The sequence below is a fragment of the Lathamus discolor genome, chromosome 6, assembly GCF_037157495.1.
Source record: "Lathamus discolor isolate bLatDis1 chromosome 6, bLatDis1.hap1, whole genome shotgun sequence".
Taxonomy (NCBI): domain Eukaryota; kingdom Metazoa; phylum Chordata; class Aves; order Psittaciformes; family Psittacidae; genus Lathamus; species Lathamus discolor.
In genome coordinates, this window is record NC_088889.1 from 66,766,012 (window position 1) to 66,778,818 (window position 12,807).

The 12,807-nt window shown below is 36.6% G+C and overlaps 1 protein-coding gene across 1 annotated transcript in view; it reads right to left on the bottom strand.

Moving 5' to 3' along the window:
- Nucleotides 1-12,807, bottom strand: part of METTL15 (methyltransferase 15, mitochondrial 12S rRNA N4-cytidine) — a 101,590-nt gene that overhangs the window by 2,940 nt on the left and 85,843 nt on the right. The window contains exons 4-5 of the mRNA XM_065683358.1: nucleotides 8,175-8,366; nucleotides 5,946-6,124 (exon numbers count right to left, since the gene is read on the bottom strand). Of these exons, the coding sequence (XP_065539430.1) occupies nucleotides 5,946-6,124; nucleotides 8,175-8,366 (371 nt within the window). The remainder of the gene's footprint in view (nucleotides 1-5,945; nucleotides 6,125-8,174; nucleotides 8,367-12,807) is intronic.

A 12,807-nucleotide genomic window follows, 5' to 3' on the forward strand; every position in this document is an offset into this window, starting at 1 on the left:
CTCTGAAGAGACCAATCGTAGCTATGGCTGTTTCCTAGCTCTACACCCTTTCAACATAGAAAGTGGCAACAGGATCAAATTCTCCCAGCAGAAACTATTGCACAGGAACTTTAAACTGTTTTACAAAATTTACAAATAAATAATATAATGTTTTACAATAAATAAATAAATACATACATAAATAAATAAATGCAGTTTTACAAATAAATCTAACATGCAGGAGCTACGCTCCTCCATCACTTACAAACTCCAGAATGAGGTACACTAGCTAGCTAATAGAATTTCTGTCTTTGGGAACACCAAACTCTATGCTTTTCTATAAATCATTAAAAGCATTTATACCCTCATTTTAAGAGTCATGAAGCCTGCTTTGATTAAAGAGCTGAACTAAAAGGAGAACTCAGAATCCCAGAAGGCAAGATGTCCCAAGAAGCCAACTGACACTAAGCTTCTACTACCTGGGACAGTATCTGTTTATGTATTTCTTTACATACCTAAAAATTGATTATTTGGAAATGGAATAATTGAAACTGCCACTGATTGCTACTTGTGTGTGAAGAAAACTGTCTCTTGAAGCCTAATATAACGGAATGTTTTGCTGAGAAAAACAAGCAATTTTCTTTAAATGGTCAACTAACAGCTTACCAGCACTAGTAGTATGCTCAGAACTTTTGAATAATTATTAAATGAAGCAGCAATATTTAAAATCATCAGGTAAGGTATCCAAAACCACCAAAGGATATGCACTGTGACTTCATATCCTCCATAAGACCATAAGCATTTTGCTTCAATGAAATCTGAAGTTGAAACATCAGACACTCAGGTATCTTTTGAATTCAGTTACAGAATCTTTGAATAAGAAAATACTTACCAAAGATCCCTCACAGATCTCTCTTTAACAAATCTCTTCTTCTAAGCTTATTTTAAAAAAACATTAAAAGCACACCTCACTTTTTCCCTCCTCCCTTCCAAATCCAAGCCCACTGTTATCACGCTCACTTTAGGAAAACAGTTGTAATTGGAATGAAAAAGCACCATTCCATTACAAAATATTAGGTATGATTAATTATATTAGGGTTAGAAAACATGCTACATTTTTTCAGTTCAATCTCTAATGTTCCTGCCCCTTGCTGAACAATTTACAGCTGTGATGAGAAAACCATCAGTTTTATACATAATTTGGGGTTGTCACTACTTGCCCAGAGCTGGTGTTCACCCCTCAAAGCAGATCCACAATTGTTAACTATCATATTTTAGCAGACTACTAGGATTTCCTAAAAATACTGCCAGTTTCTGAGGAATGATCCATTTGTGACATTCTAACAGTATGTCAGCTTCCCAAAGTATCACAGATAAAAATGAAGCCAACCCGCAAGAGTACAGAATGTAATTTAGGTACAAAACTGACTGTGCTACTTGACTGGAGCCTAACCATAAAACCAGAATAGCCTAGGATGAGGTCCTTGGTTTAAATTCCTACAGCCAATCTCACTGAAATTTTAGTAAAATATTGCAAGTTTCATCTCCTGCTATTTTCCAATTGCAATGCTGAATAGGTAAGCAAAAGAAAGGAAATACTCAGGCTAGCAGCATGAATGGGACACTACCATGTCTTTGAAAGGATCTCCATTTGTCCTGCTGTTGGGTTCTTCCTACAATAATCCTCTCTGACGATTAACTGGGACATTATCACTGTGAATTAATTTATCACACATGAAGAAAAATAAATTAAAACCCAGATATATTCTGGATGTATAATAGAACTTTACTGGTCACAGCTGAAAGTGTATAAACAGCACTGTGGGTCATACATAACGGTACAGAACAGTAATATTCAGCAAACTGGTAAAAAAATGCAGTCAATTTGCAACATTCTTCAAATAACCCCTCCAAACTAAAGCCAAAACCTAACCATTTCCAAGTTCAAAGGCTTACTGGTCTGTCTTCAGAGACTGGGATTAATTAATAAATCTGTAATAGTGATTTCTGTCACACAGGCCTTCATCTTTTTAGTAAAGACAGTAGATTTTGATCTATGATCAAGAGGTGAAAAATTTTCATACCCCACTCTTAGTCCTTTGGTATAGTTAAATAAAAACCTATTTGTGCTTTCTGCTAAGGCACAAAATCTCTCACCCAGCCCCCTCCAATTACCATGACACTAGAAGAAAATCTTTCCTGGTAACAGGCTGTACAAGGTACAGAAATATAAAAAAATGCATGGGAAGCTTGCAAAATGAATTTCATTCATAAAAACACCACGCTTCTGGCTAGATGACTGGTTTGAAATCCCAGGGAGAAAAATTATCATTCTTAGGTGTGGGATGCCATGATGTTACTCACACTTGTAAAAATCTAATAGATTCACGTGTTGAAATGTATTGGAATTTTAAAGCTTGTGAATGAAATGAACAATGTGCTGTGCCTATCAATAGGAATTATTAAAGTCCCCAGAGTGTTTGAGAGTGGGAGAGTTTAAAAACTAATTCAGATCGTGCACCTGTTTGCAGGAATCTGTATGTTGAATTAGCATTGCATTTAATAAGTTTCTGTGATGCAAATGTCCTTTTGTCTAGGCTCCCTCAGTACGGTGCTCATCCTCACCCATCTGAAATTCAGGCAACATTACAAATTCCAAACTGATAATTAAAGTCTATAAATATGAAGCAGTCTGAGACCGACTTCACCCATTAAAGTTCCTTCTAAACTTTTCAAATGTCTTTAATATCTCCTCATCAATTCTTTTCAAGTCCAAGTGATTACATGACCCTAAAATGATGTTAATAGATTACATATGTAAATATCACTGAGAAAAAATGAGTTCTGATAGATAATAAAGTATATCACCCACAAAAAAAGTAAAAACAGATCATAGGTTGTACAGAAAAAGCATTATTAAAATTACATTCTAAAAGATTCCCTATTTTAACTGGTTTTTCAGCACAGTGAGTTAAACCCATTGTTTCAAAACAACTCCATGAGCTACAGCAAAAGCCATCAGAAGCACTTAATTGACTTCCACACATCTATTCACAGACCTGCAGCTGAGAACTACTGATCTGTAGCATTTACAGAGCGCTCACTACTGCAGATAGCTGTGTAAAAACTATAAACAGCAACTAAAGTCCAGCTGTGATGCAGGAAGAGGTGATGTTCACATGACTGAACAAAAAACTCCTCCTTTTTCCCCATGTGAACTGCAGACTGCATGCTCACCAGCATCTCCTTAGATAAACAGGTCAGAAGCCTTTTTGATAACATGTAGAAACACCCCACACACACACACACAAAAAAAAAGAGCACCAAACTTCCCGTAGGTTTCTTTCTTGTAGGACCTTATTCATTGGCACAGTTTACAGAGAGAGATCTTTCAGGCTCTATTTTAAGAAACAGAAGGAATTATTTTCTTGAATTGGAACAAAGGAGAGGAAGAAATCCCTTGGATATCTGAGTTAGCCTCAAGCTGTTGTTGATGGTCTTGACTAAAAATACTATTTATATATTTTTTCCATCTATACCTTGAAGTCATAATTCTTGCTAATACATGCTTTAGACATGGCTGATTGTTCTGTATCTGGTTTGTCTGTTTGCTTTTTAAATACATCCTTCACTCTTACCTCCAAATCAGTTAGCAACAGCAGTACACGTTCTAACCTACTGGTAAGAAAGACCAGAAGTCTAGGATTTTATATATAGAAATTAATTTTTCCAGTCCAAATCTAGCTGTCTTGGGAGTCTGGTTATCAGCTGGACCATAACACCAAACTTTTAAGTTCTAGAAAATCTATATAGTAATCTATAAAGAAATAGGGACTATACATAAATTCTCAGATACTGACACCAGCAGAGAAAGAGACAAATACCCAGCCTCACTGGCTAGATTTTTTGCTTGTTTTCTTGCTCCTATACTAGACAAAATAAAATCCTGTTCTGGAGAGATCCTCGTGCTTTTATAGAGTCTGCAAAATTTAAAGTGCAAGATTTGATTATTCTAATTAATATTTTATTTTTTAAAGGACTTGATATTTAACTACAGGACATCACAGATTTTACTCTATGACCTGTTAGTGAGGAGCTTTCTTTGTGCTGTGCCACCAAGAGGATCCTGTAGCACTCAGGCTCTGGCTTACCTCAATAATGTCACAGGTATTTTACATAAGAATACATATTGATGAAAAATTGTAAGTTAAGCAAATGATTCTGTGATTCTGTGATATACTATAGTTACCAGAAATTTTCTTAAGGTATGATCAGCTCAAAAACTAGTATAATCCATCACTGTGCTCCTTTACTGGAGGAATCAAATTAAGATTGGAAGAAGTTCTATCCAGAGATCAGTGTAACAGTCCTAAAATCGTCCACTTCAAAAATTTGCATATACTTCAAAAAAAACCCCACAAAACATACATATTTACTGTGTTGGCAGCTATGTGCTGGATTCATTGACTCTGGCATGTGCACTATCTGATGCATACCTGATTCATGCATCAAGGTGGTCTTCAAACATAGCACAAACTGAGAACAAAAAATCCTTCTCATTGTCACAGAAAGTAACCACTAAGTGATCAGCCACATGCAACACATTAAACATGAAGGGATCTTCAATCCCTGTATTTGATGCCCTAGTGTTCTGCTTTTCTTAGTTTCAGCTAGTGCACACCATCATTTCAGAAATTATTGAGTTGCTTGTTCATAGCCTACAACACATGACGTGTTTAGCATAGCAATGTTCTTCCTTCAATCTCAGTAACGGTACTATTAATCAGCAGTTTTTCAAAAACATGAGATACATGGGTCAAAACCCTACATTATTTGTTCATAATGTTGATGACAATGACTACATTAAAAATGTAACTCTTCAAGTTTCATAAAAGACTCACAATATTTAATCTCTTTGTTTCAGATTGTTCCTCATATTTCACATTCACTATATTTACACCGGAAACTTACAACAGCAACCAATGTCTCCAGGTCCTTTAACCGTATCATCTAAAAATTGGGCCTTGCTTGACTGGACATTTTGCTAAAGCATCACAACTTACACAAATTCAAACCTTTTGATTTGTTTGTTGGTCATTAAATGTATGTCCTGGGAACTTCCAGTTTAAGTAACACAATTTTAAGAATACAATCTGGTTTTAAAAAGTCTTCAGGATAATAATACAACATTTAACACTATTCTTCAGTAAATACTAAATCTGGACAGCCATTTTAAAAGTCTGTACTCAAAGGAATCAGCAGCTTGGACCTGTCTGTGACAAGACCAGTAATTTTAATTTCTTGGTTATAAAAAGAAATTAACATTACATATTATAATGTTAATGAATAAGATTTGTGTCTTCCATTTTTTCCTTGAGCATTTTCACTTGAGAACACAAACAGGAAGGTTCTTGATGTGAGCACAGTTCCCACATAACTGCATTTTGTTCAAGTTGTTTACAGTGAAGAGCAAATAAGATGAAGTGTTTCAATAGTCGCTTCAGGCTGATCTAGTTGGCATTCACAAGATGAAGCAAGCTAGGTATTGCTTTACTTTTTGCTTCCTGGTTCTTTAAGCAGACAGAAAGGAACTGATTTCATTCATAATTGGAAACTTCCTTCAAAATATTAAAATGTAGGAATCTAAAACTGAGAGGTATATGATGCATTGATATTTGAAAGCTTATCAATAGTGGGGATAAAGGATTCCCTAGGCTCCTGTCAATCTGTGTTTCAGCTTGGTTGGCAAAATGATAGATTACTTCATGCAAAATCTATCATTAGGCTAATCATCAAACTATAATACAAAAAGTGGGAGCTGAAAAAAAGAGAGAGCACATGCTGACATCAGAGGAGAATAGGCAGGATTAGATCCTCTATGATTTCAAGTACAAATAGATCCCTCTGGGAGTTTGGGGATTAGTATCTTTTTCTCCTCAGACACTGTGAAGAATTAATGAGGGTACCTGCAACAATGCTTGCAAGCTGCTGAGTCCTGGTGATGGGGTATATGCTGCGTGCCTGAACGATAGCTGAAGCAATTTTCTTGGCGTGTCTCTCCTCCCCATATGTTCTCAGGATGGACGCAAGCGCCTGTTGATCTAAAGCATTCACAACATCAGCAGCAGTGGGCATGTCAGGGTACCTACGCACAAGAAGAGCCAATTAGTTCACTGACGTCAGTTTTCATTGACAAGAGGTGAAGCTTCATAACATTGAGACATAAAGTCAAACACACACACTGCATACAAGTGCCTTTGAGGTTTTCAAATATGAGACAGCAACCCTATGAAAACAGAGATAGCTCCCTTTTCAATCTTTTCTCTTGCCACTTTAAATGGGGTTTGCTCTTTAACACCAATTAGAACACCCAAAACTTCCATATCATAAACTATGCTCAATGAGTTGACAAGAAAAAGATACATTTCAGTATGATGGAAATGCTATGTGACTTTTTATTTAGCCAGCTTCAAAATATAAACCTGACCCTTACTGGTTCCTTTTAGTCACCTTGCATTACATGTTATTTTCTAGTCAGAAATGATTTCAAGGATCCTTTCTTTCACATCTACTGCTACAAAAACAATTGCTCATGAAAATTATTTAACTTTACTTTTCAGTAAAAGCCATAAGCATTTATATTCAAATACTGTTTTGAGAGAATAGAAATGACCTAATATTACAAATGACAGGAATTATTACATTATCAACAGTATAAGCCACACATTTATTGTTTTTTAAATCTCTGCCCCTTTGCTACTGAAATAGTTCAAGGTGTTTTATGACCATCATATGTTGGTTTACCAATCAGAAAAAAACCTACAACCTACTTAATAAATTCTCTTCTACAAGGACATGAATGTGCAGAATATTTTTGAGGCATTTATTACCCTCCTGCAGTATCTTACAAAAGATAACAAAACTTGGAGGCAAGCAGTATCATAGCAACAACCATCAGGTAAGGCTTTTGTTATGCCACAGGTATCCTTTGTTCTGATGCTCCTGTTCCATGTACGTATTCTCAGGATGCAAATACAAGCCTGGAGTTCAGATTCTCGCAATCAGAAGGCTGAATCCCAGGAGGATCACGTGAGCTTTTCACACAGAACTGGAGAAAGCGACTATCAAGAAATTTGCTGTGTTAAGACTTAACATGAATGTGGTAACTCTTTAGAAGCTGAGGCTTCCCTTCGGCTGTGTGTGAGCAATGAAAGATCAAATGACATTTGTTGAGACTACAGGTTCATCAAAACACAATGCAAGAAAATAATGCATTAGGCAATTACCACATCGTCTATACAGCAGAGGTCTCTGGTTGGTCACATGAAAAGCAGAAGGCTACAGAAATATATTGCGTTGTCTGAAGATGAAAAGTGCTACATAAAGAAGAAATTATCATTCCACTATTGATTTTCATGCTAGACACCAATTCTAGCAATTTAAATAGAGGTAATTTATTTAGTAACTGTTAATTTGATGAGCAAGCAAGCCTGATGTGCCTCCTCCACACAGAATGTGAAAGGAAGCTTATAATATTGCTAAAGAAGGCTTACAATAAATCTAGGGGCATGGAAGACAACATTATGCTAGTGTGTTAAAAGCAGCGTTGCTATTTGATTTCAATTGGCAGACATCATGGATGGGATTGATTTTATTTATATTCCACTACCTTCCTTTTAGAGAGCAGTAACTGGGTCAGGTGGCCATTGCAGAAAAAGAGGAAGGCTGCTCCTTTCCTGAGGGAGCAACTGAACGTGCTCAAGTGAAGGTTCCACAAATAGTAAGTGTAGCAGGAAAGGAAAGGGACTGCACTAAGGGGTTGTGAGCCTACAGGCCATGTACAGTCTGAGAAACTGCAGAAATAACAGGGAGAAGACATGGCTCTGAAAGTGAGATCCCCTGTAACTCCAAACACACTGAAACTGTAAAATTTTAATGACATAGTTAACAAAAATGGTACTGGTTCAACTACTCATCAACATTCCTCTTATTTCAAAGAAGGGAAAGATGATAACCAGGGTTCCAAGTATTGAGACTGAAAAAAGCTTTGTGGCAAAAGAAAGGCGGTATTCTCCTGTTAAATTAAATGTGTTTTGATGATGAAAATTCTTCATTTTAAGTAGTAATTAAATGAATGGGGGATGCTGAGCATACAGTTTTTGAGTTTCAAGGAGAAATATTTTATTAATGGGTACCTGTCCCAATCCATCCTCATGTCCAAAGGTCCATCCTTCTGCAGGGAAAATCCTCTTTCGGGTGTATCAAATTGCATAGAAGAACAGCCAGCATCCAAGAGAACTCCATCTAGAGTCCCTGGCTCTAATCCAGCAGAGATTAACAAAGCCTCTGACTGGCTAAACTGTCCTAGAAGAGCTCGAATCTGTTTCCTGTGAGAAAGCAACAAATGAATAGGCTTACTTTTAACACTGCAGTGTCCTTTTGTACAGCAGGAATTAGATAGTAGCACTTACTTGTCTCAGAAGCAACAGGGCTATTCCCAAAGTAATAGTTTAAGTACTTTTCATATGTCAACACTGAAAACTGGTCCGACCCACCCATCAGCAGCTACTTAAGCTTCTTTAACTTTTTACTCCCTTCCTTCTTGATTACAAGAAATGGAAACCTGATTAAAGCTTCAACTTTTCAGCACAAATGAACTCTAAAGGATGCCTTTCACATTCATGAGGAATGCCAGGACCACCAAGATGCCTGCTGTGCTGAGCAGGGCCCTCAGTCAAGTGAGGCCATAGTGCAAAAAAGAATGAACAGTTCGTGGACCCAGGGAAGGAGCAGACAAAATGGAACATTACTGCACAGCACTGGGGTTAATACCACCTGCCATGAAAAAAAAATCCTGGGCTCCTGCGATGGGACAAGCACCTTTGTTTTTTATTGGTATTTGCTGTTTCAAAAATCATCGAGCAGATTAGGCACACTGGATCATAAACAAATACTTCAGTGTAGTTTCAAATCAGGCACCTAGTCACTGGAGTAGTAGAGTTTTAGATGCATTTTTGTGCTTAGCATTTTTCTTTCATAAATTTCAGGTGGTTCTTGCTTAATATTCTGATACTGGCAGGGAAAGTGGCATGGCAAGGACTAAGATGACATCTCCGAGGTGCCAAATGCTTTCTTGGGTATCTAAACCTGGACTTTAGGTTCTTGCTTATATATGAAGTGACTTACAATTTAATAACTTACTTTATCTACCCCTCAAACTGTCAAGGAATTTCACAGATTTTAAAAGAACCATCATGTTGCCATATTTTTAAGCAGTACGTATAAAATAATGTATTTCTGCCCCTAACAAGCAGCCAAGTGCTGATTACAGTTTGGATGACGGCTCTTCAGGCCCACTGACTGGCTTCAAATTATTACAAGCTTCACTAAATTAACTCATAGGATTTAATCTAAGTCACATCGGTAGCAGTGAACGGATGGGGAGCAACTCCTTTAACTGTGTCAGCTACAAAAGGACAACTGTCCATATATCTTTTTAAACTTCAACACTATAGCAATTTCAACACAATTTTGTCAACTCCAGTGGCTATGGTTTTAAAATAGTGTATGAAGCTATTCTGTACCCATCCAATTGGGAGTGAGAAAATGGTACCAAGATTTTATAGGGAACAGAGAGAGAGCATGCAAAAAAAAAAAAAAAAAAAGAAGAAGTTATGAACATAAGCATACGGAAGAACCATTTAAGCCACACAACAGTATCCTCATTAAAGCAGAATGAATCAACCTATTTAGCAGAGCACAAAACCTGGGAAATACCTTGGATGAACAGATTTCATGAGGGATATCACCATCGCACATACACATTTTTGAATCAGTTACTGTCCAGCACATGATTAAATACAACTATTCAGCTTAATGAGTGAGAACTGACAGTTCCTGAAAAGCACAACGATACACTTAACATATTTAAACCAATTTAAGCTATTTAGTTACAGCTTTGAGACTCTATTTCTCCTTAACATAATGAGAGGAATTTTCTTGAAGATCTGTACCACTCTGTCCAACTGGGCAGTGTTTCTGACTTTTAAGTACATTAATTTGCACAAGTTGTAAAATCCAGTATGTGGCAGATCGAAATAATGAGATCTGGAGAAAAAAATTACGAACTGCAATTGTCTAGTTCCCCCAGCAGACAGTATGCATGAACTAGTGCAGTATTGTTCTACCAACCCAGCTGAAAAATTACTCTGAACTATATTTGTAAATTGCTAGAATTTTTATTAGATTCCTTTAAATAAGTCATAAGTAAGTAGATGGCTAAGATGTTTGGGACAGCGCCTTTGATTTGTGGTCTGCCAACACTTTGTGATTAGGAGAAGATAATTAGCAAACATATTTAAAGTAGAGTTGAAATTTACTCTGGTCAAGAGACACTTCCGATAGAAAGTGTTTTGGAGTTTGCAACTAAAAAAATATTGAAAAAGAATGAGATGGACATTTTGATACCAGCCTTTCAGTGCTGAAATTCTAGCTTCTGTTTGTAACCTGCTTGTTAGACACTGCATTTGTGCATCAGTAGCGAATACAGGTGTCTCAATGAACTGAGCTCTTTACTAAAACCAGATGCTGCTCATGAGATTATAATGACATTATATTAGAATGTTCAGGACAAGTCCTGGGTTCAGCAGTAGCAGTCATTTTTTCTCCTTCTAGTAGGAATTCTCTGAATTCCTGTTTCTTTGTGGACTAGGGGAAACAATTTTAACCATCTTTGGTATCTCATGCATTTGAATTAATCAAACCAAGCACACAGCTATGAAAGATTTATTACCTCATGAATGGATACAAATATCAGCCCCTTTTTGATAGGATAGTAATAAAGATTATAGTGATGGCAAGGACTAATCTATTAAATTATGGGCACAGCCCAGTTTTCTATAGAAAAATATTTTACCGAGCAATCAGAAGCATTTATTAGAAAATAATAAAACGGTTCCCTGTCTACTATTCTTTATGCCTATGTTCAAATAATAACTGTCTGTTACACCCAATTTTCTCTAAAAATAATTTAGTCTCAATTCCTTTTGCCTTCAGATTTTTAATTTCAACATCTGTAAATCCTGTTTCCAGAATAACCTAAAATAAATAATAAAACCTGTGCACCCTATACTAAAAATGCTTATTTCCTACAGTCACATGCCTTCTGCTCTCACTAGGTACATAGAAATGCTTCTTGCTTTCTTTTTCAGTGTTCCAATGTTTCCTTCCTTTGGACATGACAGGATTTATATGCCATGACCCCACTTAACTAGTGGGAAAATCTGCCTATTACCTTCTCTGTCTTAATATATTAGAGAATCAGTGCACAGTGGATAGAGCTGGAAAGGTAAACCAGGAAACACCCCTAAATACCAAATAAACCAGTCAAGCTTATAGTTCTAAAACCCCTGAGAAGAGAGAGCACATCAAAACATTACAGACCAAGACTGAAGAGGGGTTTCAGGTGAGTCTATCAAAAGCTGTTAAGATGAAAAAGGGTCACATAGAGAATATTTTAGTCATTTTAGGTGACCTTTGAAGATTACAATCTAACTAAATCCAATTAACCTACTGAAGGGAAAATACTTAAACTTAACACTTGAACAGTACTTCACAGATTCAGAATATTCTAGAAACAAAACAACTGTGAAGAGCTTTTAGCTCCTCTCACACATGAGGAAATAAGATTTGCAGGATTTAATACTGAATGACTTGAAGATTCCTATGTAGAAAGCTAAGAATTTCAAAGATTATGGTCTGAGGCTGTAAAAAAAGCAGACAATACCTGTCATATGTTTAGCTCTCATTTGGCTTGTGTTTGTGTGTGCAGCAACAGCACTGTTATTTTTTATAAACTCCCAAATGCTACAGTCAAACTAACTTTGCAAAATATTCAATGTACTTACTCCCTCTTTATTAATTGTGACATTCTCCAAGAAAAAAAGATTTTAAAAATCTTCATGCAGAATATGGATTTTAAAAAATAATAAGTTATTTCAGCTGCTACATGTTGAGGCCTTAATAGATTTTACTGTGCTACAACCTCAAGAGCTTGCTGAGTTCTTTTACTGTTTGCTATTGTTGGAAAAATAACACAGAAACTTGGGTTCAGAACCCTTTGTTCAGGTCATAACACAGCATATTATAGTATACTATGACACACAGCATAGTAATTCTGATAGATGGCATCGGATCCACACTTCTCAATTATACAAAAGAACTGAATGAGAAAAAGTTTTAAGTCTCCTAACGCATTTCAGGCTCTTCTGCTTCCAGTTAACCTCCGGTATTCTACAACGCTTTATAAAAATATTTCTTTTTTATTTTACTTGGCTAGGAGGGATGAGCACAGGAACAAAGTAAAGCACGAACACAGCTGCTTCAAAATAAACAGAAAAAGTCTTTCCCCTCATCTAGGTTCTCTCTGTTGTCACAGAAGTTGCTGTGACACCAATCATCCAACCAATTCCCCAGACAAGTATGATTATGCTTTCATGGTTCAGCATTTTTTATCCGTATATACCCATACTCGATCTTTCACCACTGCTCCCCCTTACAAAGTCTATGTTTGAATACACAGAAAGTCAGAAAGCAACGATCCCTTGTCAACCCCTTCCACTTAACCAGAATAGTTTCTTTGAGAGAACTGGGAAAAAGAAGTTTTCCAGCTAACTCTGGCCAATGCACATCAAACAAGGAGACCAATCTGGTGCTTTGGTTGCTTCAGTAAACCCTCTGAGAATGCCATGAGGAGTGCCAATTAGCACCAGCCTTAATGGGGACATTGGTACAGACCTGGTTTGATGTCACTGCCTCACTTCACCTTGG